The 26,187-nt window shown below is 40.3% G+C and overlaps 1 protein-coding gene across 2 annotated transcripts in view; it reads right to left on the bottom strand.

Moving 5' to 3' along the window:
* Positions 1-302: 302 nt before the first annotated feature.
* Positions 303-26,187, bottom strand: part of NELL2 (neural EGFL like 2) — a 156,635-nt gene continuing 130,750 nt past the window's right edge. For both annotated transcript variants that reach the window (XM_063323106.1, XM_063323107.1), the window contains exons 16-20: positions 18,264-18,404; positions 7,915-8,108; positions 6,785-6,961; positions 3,859-4,083; positions 303-1,108 (exon numbers count right to left, since the gene is read on the bottom strand). In XM_063323106.1, the coding sequence (XP_063179176.1) occupies positions 1,058-1,108; positions 3,859-4,083; positions 6,785-6,961; positions 7,915-8,108; positions 18,264-18,404 (788 nt within the window). In that variant the 3' untranslated portion in view covers positions 303-1,057. The remainder of the gene's footprint in view (positions 1,109-3,858; positions 4,084-6,784; positions 6,962-7,914; positions 8,109-18,263; positions 18,405-26,187) is intronic.

Here is a 26,187-nt window from a genome sequence, read left to right as displayed (position 1 = left end):
TGTACCCACCCTGGGTGACAGCATCCCGCTGGCATGTAGGATCTCATCTTTAGGCACATGAATTTTCTGTTCACTCTCCTGTAATGACTCAGATGTATGAAGTTATTTATGCATTCCCAGAATAACAAAGATAGGACATGACAGGCATAAGGTTGGGAAGAAGCTCCCATACGTAGAGGAGCTAGACAAGCAATACCCCGGCTGTACTGCCCAGACGCCGAGGCACGCTGGCAAAGAAGGGACAGTAACAACATGCATGAAAATGGCATCCCTGAAAAGAAAAGGCACTACAAACAGAAATGTAAGGTAAGAGAAATATTTATTTAAATTTGCACAATAACGAGCTTATACTGAACAAATTCAATCAAGAAATAATAGTAAGTGCAGTAAAACAAGGAAATATTGATGACTTTTCCCATCAGAAAACATTAAGAAGCCATGCCTGTGCATCACGGGTTTTCTTTTTTGGCTTTTTTTAAATTTTTTTTTTGTTTTTACAATAACTTCTATCTTTTTTTTTTTTTCAGCGCACATACTGTACATATCACATCTTAGCTGCTAGGTTCTTTATTCCTGAAGGCTTCATCCTTTTACTCAAACGTCTGCTAAATTCTGCAGTGAGCAATCAAACACATTTGTGCAGATCCAAATATGATTAGGTAAAAATCTCTGCATCCGGTCAAGTGCTGGACTCTCAACGTTTCGGAAGACCCTGTAAGAGCTCCTAGTTGATTTTGGATCTTGACATCGTTATGTACAGCATTACAATGTGTCACTTTACACTAAACTAATATTCTGCATAATGATGTCAGACAGACAAATAGCCAGAAGATTTGGGCCTGACCTCATACAAAGGGTTACACATCTGAGCTTGTCTCGAGTCCCATAAATTTCACTCTGATTCAGGTAACTGAGTTCATCACAGATCTGCACTTTAGATGGACAAAAACCAATCTAATTTTAGTTTTAATTTTGTACAATTTTTGGTCTAAAGGTCTTTTTGTTGTGAAGGAAAATTCTTTAACCAGAAACTGCTTGTGAGAGGTGGTTGTTGGTGTCACAGTTCCTGAAGGCACTGTGGGTCCACTGAGCAACAGACGTGGCCATTCTAAAGGAAATAAAAAACAGAAAGAAGAATCAAAACAATTAGCATTTTGTAGAAACTCAGTCAATTTAACAAGCTCAGCAAACACCCTTCAGACTTTAATGTACAGGTTTGTAAAATACAAGACATCTACAGATTTTGCTTGGATTCCTGACATTGTCATCATGTCCTTCCCCTGCCCAAGGGAACGGGCTACTATGATTCCTCTGATTGCTTGGTTTGCTGTGCTCTGTATCCCAGCACTACAACAGTCAAACTGAACGAAGCTGGGATCAGTCAAAGAAATGCTCCCGCCATAAAGGTACTGGGCATCTGCTGAGGCACACAAAGCTGCTGAACAAGACAGGGCATTTCGGAATTCTATTTAGATCAGGACTCTGCGTTTTATTTAGCCCTGTATGCTTCAAGTTAATAAATCCTGGCTGTTAACACCAGCAAACATTAATCTGTAAAGTTTTTTCCTGATAGTCCAGACATTGATCTGAGAATATTAGCAATTAAGGGAACAGATTGCCTATGACATGATTAAAGTACTGGAGAAATTGTTTTCTGCATCTCTACTACTTCTTTTCTTAAGTCTGATTCTTAGACTGCAAATAAAAGCTGTGTATTGTTTCAAAATTACTCCAAATACATTCAGTTGACTAAATTGCCATGCCTGATGAAAGACCAAGGTAGGAATCATTCAAACGTTTTCTTTCACTCGTGTTACAGGAGGTTAGACAATCCTACTGTCCACCTTCTTTACTTGTGATTTGAAATGGTTTTGTTTTGTACCTAAGTCACCTTTAGCCGATGCCCAGGTTTCTGAATTCTTAAAGGACTTGTGTAAACCTATTTTGCTACAGCTTGCTTAAAGAGGCTTAGACTGGATCTTTGACCTTCCATGTGATGCTCTGCAAGAAAAGAGTGGGGTGACACAGGACGAATGAGACAGAGAACTATACAAATTGGGCACAGCATTAACCTGATCTGTAGGGAGCTGGCTGCTTGCATGCAGAGCTACAATATTAAAATGCTGCCAATATGGGCAGATAGCGTATTTCAAAAAGAAAATTGTTCTCTGATGAGAACTGTGTAAAATTTGGCTTGCTGAGGGACAAAGTGGTACATCTTCACTGTTAAGGAGCTTCTCACCTGAGCCATATTAAATCTGTGGGGTTTGGTAGAATATCTGTCTTAATCTTACATATATTCCCAGGGCAGCAATGGATTTTATTAGTCTATGTAGCTGTTTACACTGAATACAAATTAGCTGATGTTTAAGGTTCAGTCCTTGCTTAAGTGAAAAGGGCAGATGGGAGCAGCACACAGGTGGCCATCAGCAGAACTGACACATGGCTGCTGTATTGCCACCGATTAGCAGGACAACGACGAGAACAGATTTCCCATCGCTGAATCTCTAAAGAGCTTTAGAGAAGAATCACACATGAATATTTGTTTTACAGATGGGGAAACCACGGCACATGAATCTCAGGAACTTGCCCAAGCGAAAAGTAACTTCTAGCACTGGAGTTGGTGTATGCCACCAGCTACGGACCCCAAAAGTATGGGTTTCTGCATGTAAGGCTGTGCCATCATCCTTTGGGCAGCAGCTGGCTTTCTAACCATTAGCTACTCTCTCAGATCACATCACTTTCTTCTAACCACCGACCCGTTCTGACAGCAAGACAAATGTCGACGCCTACTTGGTGCATGCCACTTCCCTCATAAAAGGACTACGCCTCGACAACAGCAGCTGCTGTTGCACACAGTGTCGTGTAAGGCAAAGTGGAGGAAGAAAGTGGTGCGTGGCAACTTCTGCTACATGAACAGTTACTCCCCACCGCTCCCAGCAGGAGGTGCTGAAGTTAGATTATTTTTTATGAGCACCTTTTCAAAGTAGTTAATTGTACCATACACTAGAGTTTGGGAAATATCTTCCTTGGGAAGGACATAGAATAAAGACCAAAATCAACTGTGAATTTCAGTAATAATTAAAGATCTCTGGACGAATCCTGCTCTCTCTCTCTCGCTCCTTGGCTACTGTGGAAACACTCTTTTGTCATTCTTCAGTATTGGATGGTGGAAAGTACAATTCACCTTACAGGCTTATTTTGAATGGAAAAACTTCTTTTAACCTCCTTTTCTTTTGCATCTTTAAAAAGAGATGCCAGAATTCACATAAGCCCACAGCCATTAGTCTTTCTCCTCAAGACAATGAATTCCTTTGACTACGAAAACTATTAAATGTTCTAAACATTATGTTGATTCTACTCATAATTTTAAAGCAAGAAAGCCATATATATAGCTACTCCTTTTATTCTCAAAACAATTACTGTTCTCAAAAAGCAATTCAATCAGTTCTGATAATGCTATAGTATCACATAGAACAAATTTCTTGTGTGAAGTCTAGTCTGACATATACATTCGTTACTGTATATACTTCCAAGACAGCATGGGGCTGTACGGTAAAAACTGCAATCAAAATTGAAGCGAGCTATCCTGGCGGAAAAGCCAAGCCCACCACTGTGTCCACAGCATGCTGCAGCATGGGATGTTGTCCTGCTTCCGACCCGCTAGCACATTAAACCATCCTGCTAGCACACGCAAGAGTGAAGTCAACAAAGTTGAACATTTTTACCATAATCTCTGCTGCTTTAAAACAAGTGTAGACACCAACTACCCACTGACCAGACTCAGTGCATTAATATTTATACGCTACAGAACAAGCTGCGAAATAGGCATCTCAGCTGAATTTTTATATTCTTTACCTTGCACTGGCAGAGGGTGCACTCTGTGCCGTGCTTAATCCAAGAAGATCCAGTGAAGCGAACGACGTTGGTTTCATCCAGGCAGGTTTTAGTGATGTCATTGCGAATGGTGTCCGCTTGGCAGGGGTCAGTGACACAGCGTGGGCAGCACTCATTCTCCGGGAGGACGCTGAATTCACAATCCACCTCTGGGCACGGCAAGGGCCAGCAGTCAACCTCGCCTTGCTGTTTACAAATATTATGAGAACAAGAGAAGATTATAAGCTCTTACTTGGTTTCATTACCCATTCCTCTGACTCAGCATTATGTTTCTTAATTGCCTAATTACTGGCTAATTTTATCCATCTGGTCCCATTCAGAAGTCAGCGCAAAGAACACCGATATTCATTGCCTGTGGGAGACACAGCAAGTTGGGTGCTTTTTCTGCATGCTATTCAGGAAGTGTATTAGTTTTAACCTATTTCAACACACTGTGCATCAAGTTGCAGCTGAAAATTCTCCATAAACAACATGCAATACAGAATATGGATCTGTCCTTGTGAAGTTCTACTTTTAGAAGTGACAGAAGCCATAACATAGAATCATAGAACCATTTAGGTTGGAAAAGACCCTTGGGATCATCGAGTCCAACCATCATCTCCACTCTACAAAGTTCTCCCCTACATCATATCCCCTAACACCACATCTGAATGACTCTTAAACACATTCAGGGATTGTGACTCCACCACCTCCCTGGGCAGCCTATTCCAGTGTCTGACCACTCCTTCTGTGAAGAATTTTGTCCTAATGTCCAGCCTAAACCTACCCTGCTGCAGCTTGAAGCCATTCCCTCTTCTTCTATCGCTAATTACCTGTGAGAAAAGACCAGCACCAACATCTCTACAGTGTCCTTTCAAGTAGTTGTAGAGAGCGATGAGGTCTCCCCTCAGCCACCTCTTCCTCAAACTAAACAGTCCCAGCTCCTTCAATCGCTCCTCATAAGATTTATTCTCCAGGCCCTTCACCAGCTTCGTTGCCCTCCTCTGCACTCGCTCCAGCACCTCGATATCTCTCTCGTATTGAGGTGCCCAGAACTGGACACAATACTCAAGGTGCTGCACTGCAAAAGTGCTTCAAAATCTCCTGTTTCACCTTTCACCTGGTTCTTACTTCTACTATGACTTTTGGGTCGCCATATAAAGCCCTCAAATTCAGCTTTGGATAGGCTAGAGTTTATCTTTGCCACGGTTACAAATGCATCAGCTGAACTACAGGTGTCAAGCTACCAGCAGCCCAATGCAGCAGGGAACACCAGCACATTTTCAGTGAGAGGTCCTACACCCCCTTACCATCCATTTTGGATGTTGCGATCGGAATACCTGAACGGCCACACTTAATCACACTTTCTGTTGTGATTAGTGACGGGTTCAGTACAGTCAGGGTATGAAAAGGCCAAAAGAGAGGCTTGTGTTGGGCCAGAATATCCGCAGGGGAAGTTACCGTATGCCTGTACACAAATCTAAAGATGTCAAATTATTCATATCAGTTACTAGAAGTCGGGGTCAGCTTCCCTTCAACTCTGGACAAGGGCCAAAGTTTCCTATCTATTGGTCAAAGAAAAGACTTCACAGAAGTCATTAATGCATATTCCTTTTGGAGCAGGTCCATCTCTGACCTCCAATTTACTCAGCTCATTTGAAACACAGATTGAGTAGTCTGGATTTAAGGGAGGCAAAGAGAATAGCGTTTGGTCCTAGGAAAGAAATTTATTCACAAAACCTGTACCTAAGGCTTTTAGAATGCTGAGTTCAGTATCTCCAGAGCAAAAACTGAGAAAAATTCCCCAGGATTTACCATAGCTCCAAATTCACCCTCCTTGTTGCAGAAAGTATTGTGAAGTTCTCTTTTACAAAATTTTCAGCTGGGTCAGTTTTCCTCTTTTTGAATCACATGACGGTAAGAATAAAAGCAATCTTAAAATCAGTCACTGATCTTGATATTTCAAATTATTTTTTTAGTGATGGACAGTACGAGGAGTACACAATACCTTGTCACCCCCACAAAAAAGCCCTGACAACTGTAAGAAAGCAGGCTTTAGTTACAGAAGTAGCATCTTGAAAAAAAAAGAAACATCTATTGAGATCCCAAACTATACATTGGATTGGTTTGGTTTGGTTTGAAGACATTTAATGAAGCACCTGGGAATCTATTTCATTGGATTTTAGCAGCAGTAACACTGAAAGTACAATGTCTACAGAAATTGGTTTCTGGCTGTTATTCATGATACCCTGACAAGAGAAAGATGCTAGATGGACTAGGCTTTACATTTGGAGATAACCTGTGATAAAAGCTAGTTGTTTTTATCTTGGGATTTTTTTCAGTCATAGAAACTTCTTGAGCGGCATTATGCAGAATAGCTTTTTGCTCAGAGTCTGAAATACATGCCTAGGAAAAAGATCACAAGCTTTAAAAGATTTTTTTTTTAAAAAAGTCATTTCACTATTTTGAAAAATGCATCGAGTCTTATTATTTCTTCCGTTACTCAGAATGTCTGCATGAATAAACATATTTTAGTCTATTGGCATCTTTGAAATTATCAACCGTGAAAATAAATACATATTTAGAATTCTGTTATACAGCTACATTGGTCTTTGAATGAGTGAACACGTGAGTGTTGCTGTGCAGGTGCCATATCCAAATGACCTCCACTCTTTGCTAAAACAATCTTCATGATTAAATAATTTCTATTACATCTACTGTGTCAGAATGCATTTTTGACTGGAACTTGACAATATGGACAAATATCCATGAAAACCAGATTTCGATTATACACATACTCCAGAGGAAATTAAATGGATGCTAATGCATGAAAATTAACTATTCACAGATCAGAATATCTCATATCCTTTTTCCCTCCTGCCTCGGCTGCTGTAATCGGGAGCCTTACCAAACAGCGACACTGCTGACAGTTCTGTATCCAGGAGTCACCGCTGTTGTAGGAAAGCTCCCCGCTCTGATGTAAACACTGACTGCTGAGCCTCGGGTCGCATTCAGGACAGCAAAATAGGTCAACAGTGGGATTTTCACAGTCACAGACCATTCGGCGGCACATCACATATCCACTCTGTTGTTGGGAGACAGACATAAAGCGATGGCAGAAATTTGCACAACTCCAGCAGTACTTGTACCAAAATTTGATTTTTTGGCATGATTCTAAGCCACTAGCAGCTCACGAGTTTTTCCACTAGACAATATCTTTGTCAAAATACAATTCAAACACAGGCAGAAACCACAATACACAGTAACTACCATGAAGTTCCCCTGTTGTCTTATATACATCCTTCCTGCAACCAACCTTCAGACAGCTTTCCCCCAGGGTGATGGAACCCAAGGGTGTCTTTCCCAACAGACAAACCTTTTAATGGATTGCAATAAGTTTATGTCATTTTCATATGGATGCTAGTTAAGTCTTGTTTTAAACTTTCAGACCTGTCCTTCTCTTCTGTAACTATTCACCTAAGGAAGATGATAGGTAGGTCTGAAATAAAATTTGTGCGCATGAAACTCGAGCTGCTGAAATGCTCGGGACTTTGTCAGCAGTGTATTGGGCCTTCATTCTTCATCAGCATTTAGCTTGGGACCAAGCTTCCCGCAGCAAACATTTGAGAAAGTTAAGCTGAATTACTCTGCAGATAGAGAACCTACTTCTATTTATAGCCATCTGCTAGAGTTACTGGCGTCAGTCACCAACGCCAATATGTGTCTAGACAGACAGCTTCTTTGCATGAAAATGCCGTTACTCCCACCCAGAAAACACAGGTGGCATCTCTGCTAACAAAACAGTTCTACCATCCTTCTTCCAGTATTGTATAATAAATCTCCCGTGGAAGTTCTGCTCATGCAGGTTGCAGAGAGAGGCTCTCCCCCAAACCCTATATAATATGTAATTCCATTTTTCTGCAACACCATACCAACACCTGAGAAGGCAGCTAAAAGAGGAATTTCACTTGAATCACAACGTTCTTCCCTCGTCCCTACCGCCATCTTGCAGAAGCAGCTACTTCTGTTTCTACTGACCTGGCATGAGCAGACAGAGCATCTGTCATTCTCCAGCACCCAAATCTGACCGTTGTGCTTGATTTTGTCTTCATGGATACAGTCTCCTGTGCAGTTCTTGCCATGGGGACATCGGCAGTCGTACCCACCATCCAAGTTAAAGCAAACAGTGTCATTGGCACAGCTATGCCTTCCGGTTCCACATTCATCAATGTCTGCAAAAACATGCCATGAAATGCTCTTAGCCTACATTCAACTAACAAAAATGTTCTTGCGGCAGTCAATATAAATGACTCTTGGCCATTAAAGCCTTCAGCTGAAAATTAATTTGCACTTCATCAGAATGGGGATAAATAACTTACAAGTTCACAAAAAATATTTTTCAAGTCACATCAACTTTTAAAACATGATATTTTGAGTTTTCCTATGCATCCTTCTAAGTGAATGCTACTGAGCAAGGTGGTTTCAATGAAGAAATTACAGGAAACATAAGCGCAAAAATAATTCTCAGCTCCCTAAAGAGCACTAGTTTGTGGCAACCGTTCATGAGACGTGCAGTTAAACAAGAAAAGCTGCAAAATCTTGTTTTTAAAACCTTTTGCTGGCTCTGTGTAGCACATTTGAGTTCACTTGCTGAGAAGTTAACTTGAAAGGTGACATCTGACCTGTAAGCTCATTTAAGCCAGCACACCATGCTTTAAGTTGCATCATTTATTAGGGTGTGCAAACTAGAATATCTTAATTATTCAAGCTGCAGTGACATCTATAGCCCTTGTGTCTAGCGTAGAAAATAAAGAAAAAAAAATAATGTCTCCAGTGAATAAAGGTAATGACTTCAAAACAATCATATCTCAAAGAATTCAAGAGTACTTTTAAAGGTCTACTTCATCAGGGTACACACAATTATTTTGCAAGGGGAAACTAGCAGCACACACTGCCTTCTACCTGAATAGTCTTTGTTTAGCTTCTTCAGCTGTCCATATGCGGAAAACTTACCTGGGAGAAAAGCTTTGAAAGGGCATGAGGTAAGCAGCTATATGTGATAAAATGTGGAAAACACTAGAAAAATAAAAACTAGATCTATGGCGGTTGTAAATATCAGTACACTGAGTTCAGCTCTAAATACAATTCCACAACAGTCGGGCCCCAGCTCCTAATTAGAGTTCATTAAAAAGTAGTGGTGTGATATTTAACTGTCCAACCGATCAGTACAAGACAAAAAAAGCAATATGGTCATGCAGGTATCTTTCACCATCAGCATAAAAACTTAATAAAACACTCAGCTTTGGGTTCAATAATGGAAATGAAACCCCCAATTCACCTCAAGCACATTCAGTTTAAAGCAAAATAACTCAATTATCATTTCAACTCCAAGTGTGGCTGCAGTCAACAAAAGCACACAAGTTGCTAACATGAATATGAATTGGGATGAAAAACAGCAGGGAAATTATTAGAATTCCATTGTACCTATAGGCAGCATTGTGGGCTTCCTTCAAATACAGTGTGCAATAACAGCGGCACCATCTCAAAAACAGGTATTGCAAAATTACTAGGTCTTACGGGAAGGATGAAGAAAACGTCCTTCGAGAAGAACTGAAAAGCAATGGATTGTTCATCTCTAAAAGGACATCAGCAAGAAGGGATATAGCCAAAAAATAAAGAATACTCCAGAGAAGACATGTTGAGAGCTTTTGCTCTCCATGTTGCCTAACACACAAGACAGGGGACAGTGAACGAAACTGAAAGACAACAAATTTAAGCCTGATAAAAGGAAGAAACTTTTCATACAACGCATAGAAAAACTACGACACTCACTGCCATAGAATGTTAAGAAGGGAAAAAAAATGCATAGCCAAAGGTGTATAAAGCTAGCAAGAGTATTCAATTCGTAAAGCTAACAGATTTTGGAAGAGAGATTACATTTCATGCATTAGGGTCTATGGTGCCCTTATTTACATATCAGATAATCCAGAACAGGCGAATTGTCTCAGATCTCCACATCTTCTGCTTCATTATCTTCTGAAGCATCTGGAGTCAGATGCTGTTGCAACAGGGCAGAAGATAACTGGGGTCATGAACCTAATTCAGTGTGGCTATTCGCATGGCCCTGAACAGCTGAAGCATCGCGGGCACATCAGACAGGGAAACCCATCCCAACAGCAAGGATACATAATTAGCGAACAGACGGCCCTGCGGAGGCTGTGCAGTCTCCAGCCTTGAAGGTTTTTAGACAAGTAGCTAACAGGAACGGTTTGAGTGATGCTGGTCTGGGCAGAGCAGAGGGATGGAAAAGCTGCTCTCTCCTTCCTTTAATGTCTCTTAAATCCATACAATCTGTCAATTTAAAGTTAAGATCTCCATATACTCGCTCTAACTGGTTTTAAGTTATGCAATAAAGAGAACAAACACAAATCCTATTTAAAAATAATGATTCGGGTTAACAGCACAATTCCCTTTATCACTGAAGTAATTTTTAATAAATGACTTTCCGACACTTGTGTTCATTTGTTTAAAACACTCTTTTGTACAAAGCTTTCACGAAGCTAGTGTCATAAATGAATAATGTAATTTCTCAACAACCTGGCCACTTAACTGAAAGCAGCCATATTTAATGAGATACTTGGACGAAGTTCAGCTGTCATGTAAATAAGAACAGTTTCCTTTAAACACAAATGGTGACCCTAGAACACTAAGTCTGCATTTGGCACTTACGTACAAGTGTACTTCACAATTTGCCCATGAGGAAAATGCTTCTGAGGTTTGTTTTTCAACACGGTAACGGCTAGAGCGCTGTTACTGAAAATAATTGAGGTTTCATCATTGACTCTGGTATTGAGCCGAGCTTACCCAACATTGAGAACTTATGAAAAATCCCAACCTTGGTTTTTTCAGTTGTTTAATTCATTAAAATAGATGTTCTGGATGGGGCAATTTAAATATCCCTGGTCGAAGCAGGAGCTATTTAGGTTTTGATTCTAACCTAACCAGAAACAGCAGTGTGTTTATAAAGTAGCAAGAGAAACACAAACTTTGCATGCGTGAAATTCTCATCTGCATTATTCATCCACATCAAACTTCAGGCATTATCTGCAAAGAACTTGCACACAGATCATCCACACCAAGCAAAACCTTGTTCAGCTTTTTTACTTTGGATTTATACTGAATGGTGAATTATGTTACTGACATTTTGTTTACAGCCATAACCAGCTCTCCAAATTCCATAACCATATGGACAGGGTACACTGCCATCCTGCATCTTTTGCGTCTGAAAAAGGGAGAGGGGACGATGACAGGTTGAGTATTTACAGTATATCCAATCACAGAGGCATGTTATTATTGATTTCCTATTGTTTAAAAAAAAAACCCCAAAAGCACAACAAAGCAGATAAAAATAATTCACTTCAGGCTATTTACAACACGCTGCTTAGGAATCAAGCAGCTTGAATGTTATGACATTAGAACATTAAGTCTCAAAAGACTTGGAGGTTTCCCTCAGAAAAAAAAACAAACAAAACATAACTAGTTACCTAGTGCTAAATTGAAGATAATTTCCTATTTACCTAGCTTGCATTACAAATTACAGCGGCTTTGATCTGGCACGCTTTTCCTTTTCTTACCATCATCCCGGGGTACAAGTTAATGCTGCAATGACAAAGGAGTACCATGGATGAAGAAGTAGTGATACACGTTACAGAAAGCTAGGAGTTAGTTGTACCACAAGTGATTTCATGCCTACACGGGAAAAATACTGGACTAAAGTCATACAAAATGGTGACAGTACCTGGAATGGCTAAACTCCATTTGTAGTATTTGAGAGACTGCAAAGGCAGAAAACTCCATAAAAACGGGAATTCAAATTGCCCCACCAGGTTGTGACCCAAGGCTGTATTTAACAGATTTACTGACTGTTTCTTGGAACAGACGGTCAAAGAATTCCCGAAGGGACAAGGCATCATTTGACTTGGCCCTGACCAGTGTGCAGGCTCTAATTCAAAACCTGTCTACTGAGCCACTACTCCGTATTGGTGACCAACAGTGACCACGATGTACGCAAGTTGAATATCCTTAAAGCAATTTAACAGGCTGCAAAAAATCTTTTCTTTTCAAAGGGGGAATTACGTTAAAATGATGACTTTTTAAAGATGAATTAAAACTAGTGGCCAAAAGGATAAAACGTTTTCAGATAGAAAGATTGTTTAAAGATACTACATTATAGATTCAGAGTAAACATATACTATGCTAATGAAAAAGACTTTAAAGAGGGGATACATTTTGTATAATGTAATATTTTTATTTGAAAACTTCACGAGCTCCTTTGCATAATACACGCTGTTAAAGGAACTATGTGCCATGGAATAAAAGAGGTTGTTGACTCACAGACTAATAGCGGGTTAATTAGTAAGTTATAAAAGGCAGGAATAAATGGTCAGGCTGTCACAAAGGAGTGTTATTCCAGGGAAGCGCCCCAAAAATCTGTGCCAGAATGTGTGCTGCCCACTATACTTAGTCATCTGGAGGAATGGATCAACAGCGAGATGAAAAAGGCTGTTGATAAGAAAGTATTAAAAGCAAAAAAATTGACAGTGAAATATAGAAGTATTTCATAATATTGGCTGAGTAAACAATAATATGTCAGATGAGACTCAATTGTAAGGTGCAAGGGGAAATACCCGCTCAAAAATCAAATCAGTCTTTTGGATCTATTCTGGAAAGAGATCTTGGAGTTAATGACAGCTCAATAATACTTTGGGCAAAACCCCACAAATACAAGATTCGTAACGACAGATGAGAAAACTTGCAATAAACTCACAAGGAACATGAACGAGGCATAATTAGAAAATAACCTGTGTACACCTTGCTAGGGAATGACAAAGGGCTCAGAGATACATTCTTATGCAGCTGACTGAAAGTTAAAACTTTCCCTCCTCTGATGAGCCATCCAGACTTACATGCAGGACGTTCACATAAAGCCAGACAAGATCTCCCCTGGAGGTCTTTCTGATATCAGTTAGATTGTGATCTATGTAAAGAGAAGATGAACACCTCTACCACTGAGAAACACGCTGTTGGAAGAGCTGGGTTGGGAAGGTGAACGTTTCCTTTGCTCTAAAGCAACTGAAGTTTCTCAGTGACTTTAGCTCTGAGGAGTGGCATTAGCTCAGCAAGGTGACAACATGAGGATACCTGAATACTTTTCGCTTAAGGCAAAACAGGAAGGAGTACCTTTGATAGGGAGCCCAAGCTCTTCTGAGCAGAAACTTTGGTTTCTGTTCTGTGTTCTAAGTAAATCTATTGACTGATGTAATCATTCTTCAAAGAGCAAGTGGATTGTGAATAATTTATTCATGACTTCATGCAAGCCAGCTGTCAGAGTGCTTAGCAGATGTGGAAGACGAAGAGCTGAGACTTCAGATGCCGGTAATACCAGCTTCACAGAAATGTTGTTTCCTCATACAGTAAATGTGTTCAAATTACTGTCTGCTAAAATGTAGTGGTCGAGTTTCTGTTTTATTAGTCCTTTTATAAAAGATGAGAAACTCTGCCAAGTTTGTACCCAGCCCACACTCCAGAATATTTAAATACTAATGTGTCTCCATACCTGTCTTCTCTCTGGTGATGTTTAAGTTGCATTCCCAAACTCAATAATGAAGCCTTAATGCCTATAGCTCTGTTTGGGATGGATGGAAAAAAAAAGTCACTTTATGGTTTTATTTGTTGATCATGATTATGATCATGAATAAAGGCAAAAGGATTTCAATGGAGCTTTTGGAGTGCTAGTAAGATTTCCTGCTGAAGAGTAGTGATTCTTTATTTCCTGTCTCCTTAAGCGCTATCAGTAACAAAGCTTCTGTTAAACATTACCAGCGCTGTAGAAAGGCCTAAGTATAAGACTCCAAACTGACAGTGGTTTTTCAACTACAAGAAATTTCATGTACTAGTTAAAATACTGAATGTACTGTGAGATAAATTCAAACATCCTGACAGTCAAGCAATTCCTCTGCCTTCCAGATCCAGAGACATAGATGCTGAAGTGACCATTTTGGACTTTGTTCATCCATTAAGGCTGGGAAGCATCCTGAGGCTTGTAATATGCCTCCATTCCTCATTATTCAAACTGAAAGAGGGTAGATTTAGATTGGATATCAGGAAGAAATTCTTTACTGTAAGGGTAATGAGGCACTGGAACAGGTTGCCCAGAGGAGCTGTGGATGCCCCATCCCTGGAAGTGTTCAAGGCCAGGCTGGATGGGGCTTTGAGCAGCCTGGTCTAGCGGGAGGTGTCCCTGCCCATGGCAGGGGAGTTGGAACTAGGTGATCTTTGAGGTCCCTTCCAACCCGAACCATTCTGTGATTCTGTGATTCTGTGCATGATTATCCTGGATTGTGGAAAATACTGTTCTGGTAGAGCCCCAGCCCTCTGTGTTGTCTGGCAGCCTGCTCTATCACACAGAGAAGGAAGCGATTCTATTTCTGCAAGCAGGACGGCACACAAGGAGCCTAGCCAGACGTTTCAGAACATACACATACAAATAAACCCTTGCAACCAAAAAGATCCTTTTTGAATTGGGCATTCTGGATTGATGCTTTCCAATCCTTTCATTTGCACCTGTCTCATTCCAAGAATGTGGTACCTGCTGAGAGTGAAGGTACGTTGATCTCATATTCTGTATCAACAACAGCTGGTACCTGCCAGATATTCTTGGTAAATCCTAAGGGGCTGCACCAATTAGGTGAGCTATTCTTTGGACGTGGAAGTATGCAAAAAGTCCAACAGCTGATGAGATATAACCCACACTATTCTGGTACAGACCAATACAGCTTCTCTCTTCAACTGATCTTGGAAGCTTTTAGACATTGCAGGGGACAAATTCAGAGGAATCCAGACCTTATGCAGAACTGCAGAGCAAATATTAACTGGGCCTTAATGTTCTTATTGTAGGATTTTGCCCTCAGTGGTTACAGTTTTTTTAATGCAATGAAGCTTGAGGCTGCAATGTCTACTGTCTTAGCCTAGCTCTCTTTTATGAAATGGTACATGAGAGACAGCCTTGAGAGCACCAATAAGACTGTGTAAAGTAACTATAAAGAAAAGGTGTAGGGGGGCAAAGAGGAAGGTACCAGATAATATACCGTGCTGAATGCTATATTTACATATATATAAAATTTAAGACTTCCCAAACTCACGCAGTTCTCAAAGACTAAGCGGCTGATCTTTCACCACTTTTACAGAAATAGGATGATGCATAACCTAATTCTATTTCCAAGGGAAAAGCAACAAGCGCTACTAAGAGGTTGAAGCCCTACAGCTGCATTTCTCATCATTTCTCTCGGTAACTGTTATAGAGACCACAGGTCTACCCAGGAGTATAATGTGAAGCAAAACTAATAGCAAAGGAATCTCTAGGTCTTCCATTGCCTGTAGGTACAATAAAATGGGATTATGCATTTCTGTGTTCAAGTACATTAGTCCAAGTACTCAATGTTTTCAGTCATGTGAAAGAAGCAGCAGTAGCCAAGGTCAATATAAGTGCAGAACAGGCAATTCAGCAACTATTATTTCATTATCAAGCACTGACAAAGTCTAATTGCTACCAAGGAGTCCCCGTCTAGCTAGGAATTTTTAGTATGGTGTCCTAATGGGACCATTTCCTGCAAAAGGGGTAGGTGCAGTTTTGTTATTCTGTTAAAATAAGGTTTTTAAGGAAATGCTCCCGTGCTTCTGTGATCTTAACAGAGGTGTTTCCACCTGAATCTTTAAAACTGGAGCCCTTGCTGAAGGAAACAAATTTCTGACTAACACTGATCACAGAATTCTTTCTGTAGTACTGTCAGCACACGTCCAGGGGACACGGACAGACCCAGATTTGAGGCAGACCATAGAGAACAATCAAGAAAGAAAAGTTTCGAACCCACGCTTCCTTGGCTTTTAAAGGTTGTCTCAGCTGAAAGAGGGAACTTTCTTCAAAGCAACTAAAACTTAAAAAAGATGAGCCGAAGATAAGTCTATATAAACACTACTTTGAAGTGGTCCTCTTAGAAAGCAAAATGGACAAGCCCCCGAAGAACATTTCCTAATCCCTATGAGGTTTAAATTCTTTGTAGCCCCAAGAAAGAAATCAAGGCAGGCTCAGTTTCTCTTTGGTGCAATTCAGTGCTGTTCCTTCTATGGTTCTGCAAGCTGTAGCACTTGCACAAGCCAGAAACCTTCAGAGGGCACTGGCCCTGGATGCAGCAAGAAGCTCATACACCTGCAGGTGGGAAGTGGAGAACTGAGATTTGAAATCTGAGATTAGTATAGCCTGGAAGCTGCTCCCCTGTTACAGTGGGTGTCTAAAAGACCAACCACCAACAGCTCAATCTAATCACCTCTAACTAGGGGATACTGAAGAAGTGCCAAAAGAAATCCATTTTCTTATGTCTTTAAACCCAGTAGGGGAATCTCTCACAGCGGAAAGATCTGACAGCAGAGAAACCAATTGCTTTTGCGCTACTGTGTTCTACTACTGGAAGTTTAACTTTCCATACCGCAATGGATTTTAGGCTCTCCTCATACCTTTCTCAGGTTTTATTTTCTGTCTGAAACACAATGTCACAGGCTTCAATCCAATAAAAAGTGATGTAGTAAAACTAATAAACGATCTAACCTTCCTTCCTATCTCAAGTTGCTATGCATTCCAAAACTTGGAGCTGCAATCAATCAAATTGAAAGTGTTCCACTTTTACTGACTAGGGTTATCAGCAACGAAGATAGTTTCCTGGCATCTGTGACTTAATTCTAATTACTTGTTATTCTCTGTGTATGTTTAATAAAGAACTGCTGGTGCTTTGTAGAAAAGGTCAAAACATTCTAATAATTGCCACTTCTGCATACATATAGCACTCCCCATATTTCTTTCTCCTTGGCTTTTCCTTTGCGTAGAAATTGCTGCTTAATCGTTGCTTGTTTGCACACATCTTGAAGAGCCACTTTGTATCATGTACATCTCTTGAGACAGCACACGCCAAACCACTACCTTCAACCCACGAGACAAATGTTATATTGGCATTGAAGAGAAAACTTGGAGTATTGAGAACATTTCGATAAATGCCTAGCTAGAGTATTACCTGTGCCAGAGTGACAGAAGGGCAACGTTATAATCAGAGAGATCACAACTTCTTCTTCGCACCTTCTTGTTCTAACACCTGGCCAGCTAACACTGACATTTAGCTAGCTCTTGACAAAGAAAGCTCAACTTATGAAAGCAGTGGCTGACTCAAATTGCTGATTCCTCCTGGGAAAACAGGCTTTCAGCTGTGGTGAAAATGTGTTGAAATAAAGTATTGATGATGGGGATACCGAAAAGGTCATTCTCGCTCCTGGAGAACTGTCTGTGTGTCTGCCTTAGTGAAATTAATTCAATTGCTTGCCTTTGGGACCGATGCAGCCCACCAATGTGAGTTTAAACAGCAAGGCAGGAAAGCTTATACTGTGTGAGCACTGAATATTTCAGCACTCGGAGGCAGAAGGGTTCTCCCTTCTCCTAATTGTGCCCTAAGTAGTCCATGGCAAAACAGGTTAGTTTGTTCTCTTATTTAAAAGCGGCAGCACGCAATATCTTAAAAGCTGAGTAACACTCCATACTAAGAGATGTGCATCTGAAAATAACTGTGTTCTTAGTAACCTGCTGTTCTGGCATTCATAAACAAAGAAAACCTTCCCATCTCCTTGTCCCCCGTCACTTTCTTGTCCCCTGCACCTTGCCCCAGCCCTAAGTCCACTGAGCTTCCCGTTTTATAAGGTTGTTCTTCAGATTGCAACTTTCTACAACCCATTCGCCTATGCACAGGAGGAGCAGAGCAGTATTAACCCAGGTGTGGGTAAGGGTGTCAGGGCTGCATAATCATTCTTTGCCATGGGAAATATTTTCATCGCAGACTATTTCAGTGTACGAGGAATGAAGTGGAGGAACTGAGGTCTGGATTGAGGCCCATTTCTACATATAAAGAACCTGACATATAAACAGATTACTGTGGAGTGACTGATTATAGTGCACACCATCAGCCCACGGGAAATCACTTATGCGAAGACCATGCACAGAAGTAGATGTAGGGCCAGGGAAACTGTGTTTTAGGCACCGTGCCTGATTTCACATATTATCTTAGCAAATCACAGAAATGGCCACTAACGCTCCACCTACATGTTAGGAATATTAATACTTTATACTCTTTTGCCTTTTGTTTATGATGCTTATTTAGACCACGATTGCTTTGGGGCAAGGTTTAACTTTCATCGGTACAGTGTCCAAGACAATACTTGACCAGTACAGTCAGAGATACTAGATATTAATGTAATGCGAGTCATAACTCTAGCCCCCTTTTTTAAATACTGACCTTCACAGGATTCTCCACTTGGTGAAAACATCCCATTGTCATGGTAGCCATCTCTGCACTCGCAGTGGTACCAACCAGGCAGGTTAATGCAGTTAGCACGGCTGTCGCACTGAACAAAGCCATCTGAGCATTCATCGATGTCTGTTTATCAAGAATAGCAAAAAAAAGGAGAAAATTCACACAGAGGTAACTGGTACGTTCATCTGATGGAAAAACAATGTCTCCACTAGTTCTTGGTTTCACAGAAGTATTTTCATTACTGACAATTGAATTTCCAGAATTATTTGCAGTAAAGTTTTCAAGCATTTCCATAAAGGCCTTGGGTACTGGTGTTGGCCCTGCCAACAGTGGAGGTTCTGCTAATCCCAATTTACTGTTTACATATTAGCAACTCTTTTTGTCACAACACATGACAGATAACCTGACATCTGTGTAAATTGCCCACAGTATGACGAAAGGAGTGGGATCCCAGTTCAAATAATAAGACATTAACCCTTTGAGAAGTGCAGGCTGCCTGATAAACAAAGATTGTTTCTAGGGGCCTTAAATACTCACTCTGACCCTTGCTTATGCTCTTGGTGACACCGATTGTAGGTTAGTAGGGCTTCCCTATCTTGTGCAGTTTCTGTTGACTTACACCAGCACCTCTGTCAACATAACTGACTGCAGTCTCCTCTCTCACCATCAAAGAGAACAGCTGGGATTACAAACAAATGCTTAGACCCTGAAGATGAAATACAACACGTTCTCCTCCTCCTGATAATTCCTCTGGGATATGTGTTTGTTAAAAGATGAACTTCCACTGACTAAACCTCAGAGTAACAACTGACCGTAGAATGGATTTCTGGAGGCACTCGCTAGATCCAAAATCCACCAAAGCACATCCTGCAGACACCTGACCTCATGGACTTGGCAGAGATGCAGAGAACTTTGCGACATGTTCATTTCCAGTGCCTTCCGTTACACAGTAAGCTGTATTACAAGATCAGGTCCCAGAGTATGAGTGTTGTTAACAGTTAGGGAATGCCAGGAGAATGGAGTTAAACAGGGACAAAAACGTGTCCTTCCTTATCAGATTCATAGCACTATCACTGTGGTTTATACCAGAGGTAGCATACCTACTTGAGCAGCAAGCTGACCGAGAGGTGTCTATGGAACTGGCACAGAGGGCGACACAACACATGCAAACTGCCTTCAGAAACAAAATGCTCTAAACCCTAACACCATGAGTTTAAGTAATGAATAAGCCCTTGATGTACTGGCCATTCTGGCCAAAGTAAGGATTCAACCTTTCTCTAAAAGGTTGAATCTTTAAAACGAAGAACTAAGATAACAAATTAAGACTCAGACTCTTAGAAGTACCTCAGCAGTTGATCCAGTATCCTCCGGGATGCGGATACGAAGGAAAGGTGTGATGTGACCACTGAGATATATGTAAAATACGTCAAAATTCTGCCCACAGTCCCTGTTAGCTCCCATTTATGTCATCTGTTATTTGCACAGGAGAAAGTATGAACTGGCTAAGAAAATTAATTGTGAGCTGCAATAAGGTAACAAATCTCTTTCCAAGAATACTAATGTGTGCACAGATAAAGATATACTCACTCTGGTCTCTTATGAAATCTATTCAAACACAAACTTGAAAAAACCCCAAGGCTTCCTTATCCAACGAAAACACGTCGTTCCACATTTGAAGGCAAGAAAATTATTAAGTATGTGGGGGATGCCTGCATAAACTATAAGGTATCACTCAGTCACCCACATTTGGTTTTGAGCTGCATTTTTCCTATACACGTCAGGGGGTAGGTGGGATGTGCTCTGGGTATTTTATTTACATGCAAATAAAATCTCTTTGGAATAACCTTACAACCATATCATGAGTGCATTGGTTTTTCAAAGCTTTACAGATACTTGATGAGATTTCATTAGAAATCTTCGTTATGATGACTCAGTCTGATTTTTTTCTATTCACAGTCTCTCTAACCGGGCACGCCTGGTGTACATTACCAGCATTTATGATGATGAAAGTTACCAGTACTCCTGCTGGAATATTGCACCAAGAATGCGTTTTCATGCTTTGTGCACCACAAATTAACTCGTAAGTCTCTACTGGTTAAAAACACAGAATTTTCAACTCCACTATGAATCCAGGAGAATCATCTAAGCAGTCCTGCTGCAGGACTGAGAAATGCCAAACCTTTACCACCTTCCTGTTCAGCGTGTCTCTCTCTAAATCAGTATAAACTCTGGCCTTTTTCTTGTGAGCAGCCAGGAGCCAGTGGGACCTCAGAGGTGTTTGAGAGATCAGAGGAAGATCAATGAAAATTATGTTAGTGTAGTGAGAAAAGGTTGGTTTGCAGTCTGCGCCTTATCTACTGCTATTCGCTCACATACCCACAGATTACTTAAGAAAAAGGAAAGGAAAAGAAGAAAGGACTACAATCTAGAAGTTCCCTTACCACTGGGGAATACGCTGCCTGGGAGACGGCTTGCCTGGCAGAACAGAATCTGAGTTACCATGCTACATGCTTGGCATCACCTGGTCCGTATAAGATAACCTGTTGGGGTTGGACAAAGCTCCAAGCCCCAGAAAATCAATGAAGCATGTAACCTGAGAGGCTGAAAGAGCAGAGGTGTTGTTCAGACTCAGTTTGAAACTTCATACTCAATAACATACATTAAGACAATGGATGGCATACATTTCTTCTTTGGCAACATGAAATGTATTTATTGGTGATGAGGTGGAAAAAAAAGTGTTATTTAGGTCAAAGTAACAGATATGAATTAAAGAAAGCCTCTGTTCCTCTCTTCAGAACAATTTATTTGTGAATCTGTAAACCTTATAATTATAAGCACAGTATTGCAGGCACAGGCTGAATGCATTCTGATGAAGTCAGTTACTGATTATTCAGGAAAAACAAGCCTTGAATGTCACGTCAGTATTGGTAAACTGACAACAAAAGCCGCTTTCCTGTATTTATTTGCAAACTAGCTGACAAACCTATCTCACAAGAAATATTACTTGGGATGAAATGCTTTTACAGATGCCAATAAACAAAGAAATACATTCTTCTAGTTTTGTTATGGCTGCATGTGAAGTTTAGGGGCGTCACGTAAGAAGCCCTCCCGTAACAAGCGTGGATGGAAGCACGCTGCTGGTCCTTAAGAAATGTACTGCTCTTAACAGGTTGTTTGCCTGAAACCATCCCTCTTCCCTTTGCATTGGAACCATTGCTGCACCGATGCTGAATAGCCCGTTACTCCTTACGTGATTTTGCAGCAAACAAAAGAAATCCAGAACAATTCTTCTCACCATTAACTTTTTAGGCAAACGACATTTTACAGCACATGCCAGTGGGTTTCAGAATATAGATGTTCCTTATGCACGGAACTGTGTTCTAAATCTCACAGGTAATGCTGATCATTAATTTTAGTAGAAACTTGCTCTGTTATGGGACAAAATATAACTGTCGCAACCCTGTTAAACAAGAAAACGCAGCAGAATTTTTTTTTTGCAGAGCCAAAGCACTGATTTAATGGAAAATTTTCTTGACATTTGGATAAAAGGATTTCTATTTTCAAATGGGCATAGCATGGCTCAGGAAGTGCTGCAAAAGTCTCTACAACTGAAATTATCTTATTAGTATGGGAAAAGCAGCCAGAAATAATTTTTCTCTGTCCTATGGTGAAACATTCTCTGATGAATCATCTTGCAGCTGCTCAGTCAGAGGTGTGAGCTGACAAGAGAAGAAAAACTGATTGAAGTTTTGCTTGGCCAGTGGCTATGGTGTATCAGTGGGCTATATGGAACATTAACAGCACTAATGAAGTCCTGTTTGATGCTATACTAGAAAGGCATGAAGAATGAAATATTACTCTATAGACGGAAGTTACTGAAAGGTTTTATATTTTCACTTATGAAAAAAATTAAACAAGATGTTTAAGTAGAAGGAAAGGAGGGATGTATTTTTTCAATAGCAGGTGATGACATTTTTAAGGAAATAGATAAAACAGACATTCTGAGTATGCAAGTCCCATTCTTTAACTGGCTATAAGAAGCAAGGAAAACAACCCTATCTGGAAGGAAAATAAGAGTCTCATATGTGTGATGAGCCAGAGCAAACAGACTCATCCTGGCCCTGCTCCAATTTATGGCAGAATCCCCATTGATTATCATGGAGGTGGCATTTTTCTCGAGTTTTCTCTTTCCTTTTCAAATAAAGAGCACAATTGCACATACCAAATCTGCCACCCCACTGATAGGAGTGTCCAGGTTTGGAAGAGAAAGCAATATCGAGACAGTCGCTAAAAGCAACCTTCCCCCCAAGCTGGAGAGCAGCTACACAGCTGTACCGTCGCACTTCAGCATCGCCTGCTCTGGCTGTACTTCACCCTACAGGGTTTGCACGGCAGAAGTTTTGTGATTTTGGCTCTTGAAACACTGTGGCTGGAGAACACAACACACCTGTGAGACTGATGAGCCCACAAGGCACCAGGAACATGGGGACTCTCTCTGCCCTATGTAACTCATGGACACACTCATGGCAATACTGTACATACCCTACTGCCACAAAGGGTAACTGGTTATTTCAAACTTACGTTGCATGTGATTTGGTTTTCAAATATTCAGGTTTTCTCCTGTGCATTTTTCTTAAGCTGAATTCAGTCAGCTTGGTTATTTCCATATCTTGTTACCCATTTTTCAACTGGAAAAAAAACCCTAATTTTTTATTTATTTTTTTTTGTTAACTGGAGCCCCACTCTAATAAAGTAGAAACACAGTCACTGACATTTTGAAAGTAAGTGCTGTATACACCTAGCTCCCCTTGACAGGAAAAATCCTTGCTCTTCCAAATCACCTTTATACCTCAGAATCACTCATTTCCTGAATTGTGGCAAGTTTCAGCTGTTATACCCCTTGCTCTTGGGGAGACTGAGAAAACCCTACTCCCTGAAGAGTAAAATAAGATCATTAGTAAATTATCCACTGGTACAGTAAGAAAAAAGGAAAGCTAGCTGTCTGATGAATATTATTAGAGAATTTCTGTATAATAAGAGCTTTTGAAGATTGAAAGTGGTATAAAATTGCCAATTTGAAAGATAGCAGTGCTCTTTCATCCAGCAATAGGACCGAGCTCTCTAATGTGGTCAAGCCGCACTCAACAAAGAACCATGGCATGGGGGAAGAAGAGGGGATTTATACCATTTTATTTTACTCAATCCAAGACTGAAATATTAATCATCAAATCCTCCTCTCAGAAAAGCCTGTATGCCACCATCAAGCACAAAGTTACGGAGACGCAGAGCACAACTTAGTCCTAAAAGCCTTTCTTTCGTAACTGCTTTATCCAGGTCAATACAAACCAAAGCCCCAGTAGGCCTCTCCCGTCAAGAAGGCAACACCACAGATTGGCAGCTGTGAATACTTACAATTTAGTTATTTCCATCCTGGAAGTTTTTCTGGGACAGTATAATACATGGCAGTCAGTTAAGACTGCCAATTAATCCCAATTACAATAATCTGTCCCAGTGCTAATTGGGTTATTATCACTGGGTATATTTATAAAGATTAATGAGCAGCCAGTAACTTCCATAATGTTCAGTCACTACTGACTTAGGCTAAATTTGAGATCTCATTTCAAAGGCAACAGTTTTTCCAGACTAATGCTAACCTCCAGAGCCACCCACATCCCAGCCCCATATAGAGTATAAATAAAGTGCAAACACTGAGAGACAAATAATTTCAGAGACAGACTACTGAAAAAGTGGTTTAGGGGACTATGAAGCTGTTTAAAAAGAGAAATCTTCAATATTTTTTTTCATGGGTACATTTGGAACAGTCAGACTCTGATATGTCTTCGCATACGTCCATACATTTTCAAGGATGTTACGTCTGACTTGGGTATAAAAGACTATGTCCCAACTATTCAGACTTATGCTTAGATAACAGAATGCTCATTAGGATTAAGATGGTATCTGAGTTATGTGACTTTAGTAAATACGTATACAAGGGGGAAAAGGCCTTATTCAGTAGGACAAAATAGAAGTTCACTGTATTGCACAATGTATTTGCTCTCAAAACTCAATTTTCTGGAGTAGCTTTGAAAAGAGTTCATTATCTCTACTGCAAGTTCTAGAGTCCCATCTCTCGCATTTAAGAAGAGAAAAGTGTTTGTATTGGTTTTCATGTGACAGCAGATTTCTAATATGATGATATTTGAGAAGACCCTGCTGTTCAATCAGACCTTTGATTGGAGATCTTACGCAAAAAACTAGTCCCAGCGGAGAGATATAAGAGCCTGAAACTAGTTCAATACACTGGAACTATCTTGTTGTTAAAACAAAATATCATCTTTTGGGATTTCCGTCCCACTACATTCCCGTATATCACATGCATATAAATATCACACAGAGGAATAAAACCCCCAAGAATACAGAAACTGAGATGGCTGAAATAATCCATGAAGGTACCAGTTATGCCAGAAAACAAAAGTTATTTAGAATGCTTTTTAAATCTGTTTTGTAAAGTCTGATCAGCTCCTTTCTTCTAACGCTGCTGTTGATTCCCAAAGGAACTTTCTTCCTTGGTCAATAAAAGTCCTAGAGCCTGATTTTGTTTACAGTCTCACTATGATTTGTTCAGCCATCAGTGACTCTTTAAAGTTATGATATCATGTTGTGAGTACTAGGGCATGCTTTTCACTGTATGGCTTCTCACATCCAAGTTTTCATTAAACCACAGAATATTCTTGAGTTTAACTGCATTTCCCGCCCAACATTTCATTCAGTTTCAAGTTTAAGTTACAAAGAGCTGGATTACAGCTGGCCTGTGGGGCACAGCAAAGAGAAAAGTCACTCACATTTTATCCTAGCATAACATAATTTGGTGAGCAAAAGGACTTTCTCGATATAGCATTAGAAACATCAGTTATCTCAGATGCAGCCTTCAGAGAAGAGTGAAGACCGTGGCCTTTTCTCCCCCTGCTCCCCTGGATAATGAATTAGGCCTGTGTCAGACAAAATGCATTTTGAGTGTCTTTGGAGTTGCTGCTTCTATCTCTACACCTCCCAGATCTACCAGAAATTCTAGCTGAGTCACCTTAAAGCCATAATCTGGCTCAAAGGGCAGGAAACTAGTGCTGGGGCTATAAATGTCACATTAAAAATTGCTTCAACAGGTTGAGTCACTGCTGCAGATATGTTTGTCACTAAAAATTTCCAACTGTCATGTTGCACAAAAAAATAACTATTGTTAAAACAGGTCGTCTTTTTTTTTTTTTTAATCCTAGCAAGGGCATGATTGCATTTTTTTAAAGTACTCTGTCCATGGAAAACTAATTTAGTTCCATTAATGAAAAGGAAGCAAAATGTGATTGAGAATGTAATACGGAATTATAGTTCATTAATTCTTCAAGTATGTAATTTTCCAGACTCCTGATCCCCCATTGATTTCTGCACACCCCCATAGGTCCTGCTAAATGCCAGCAAAAAGAAATTCAATCGTGTTGTTATTTCATGTGTGGCAGTGGCGGCGCTCCAAAATTAGATAGAAATGTTATGAAAGGGAATTTTCCACTGACTGCTTCACCACACAGCCCTGTTAACAATTCTTTGTTGTCAAAAATTGATCAATCACAGACCCCACCAATAACTGAAACTATGACAGTCTCTCATTTACACACCCAGTAGCATCAAAGGAGGTGACATTTGTAACAACTGCAGATGATAATTCAGAACACCTAATTAGCCATGATGAGCTAGGGGCATCCAGGAATAGTGTAAAAGAAAACAAAAAAAGAATACGTTTTTCAACAAGATTCTGTGAAACCAATTGTGCCAATCCCCATTAGAAAGATTAATTAAGAGGTCCTGGGCCTCTGTTTCTGGTCGTTGACAAAGATGTGGTTTTGCTTTCACTTTGTCC

Source organism: Chroicocephalus ridibundus, chromosome 1, assembly GCF_963924245.1.
Source record: "Chroicocephalus ridibundus chromosome 1, bChrRid1.1, whole genome shotgun sequence".
In the NCBI taxonomy this organism is placed as follows: domain Eukaryota; kingdom Metazoa; phylum Chordata; class Aves; order Charadriiformes; family Laridae; genus Chroicocephalus; species Chroicocephalus ridibundus.
This window is presented reverse-complemented; position numbering and strand designations above follow the sequence as displayed.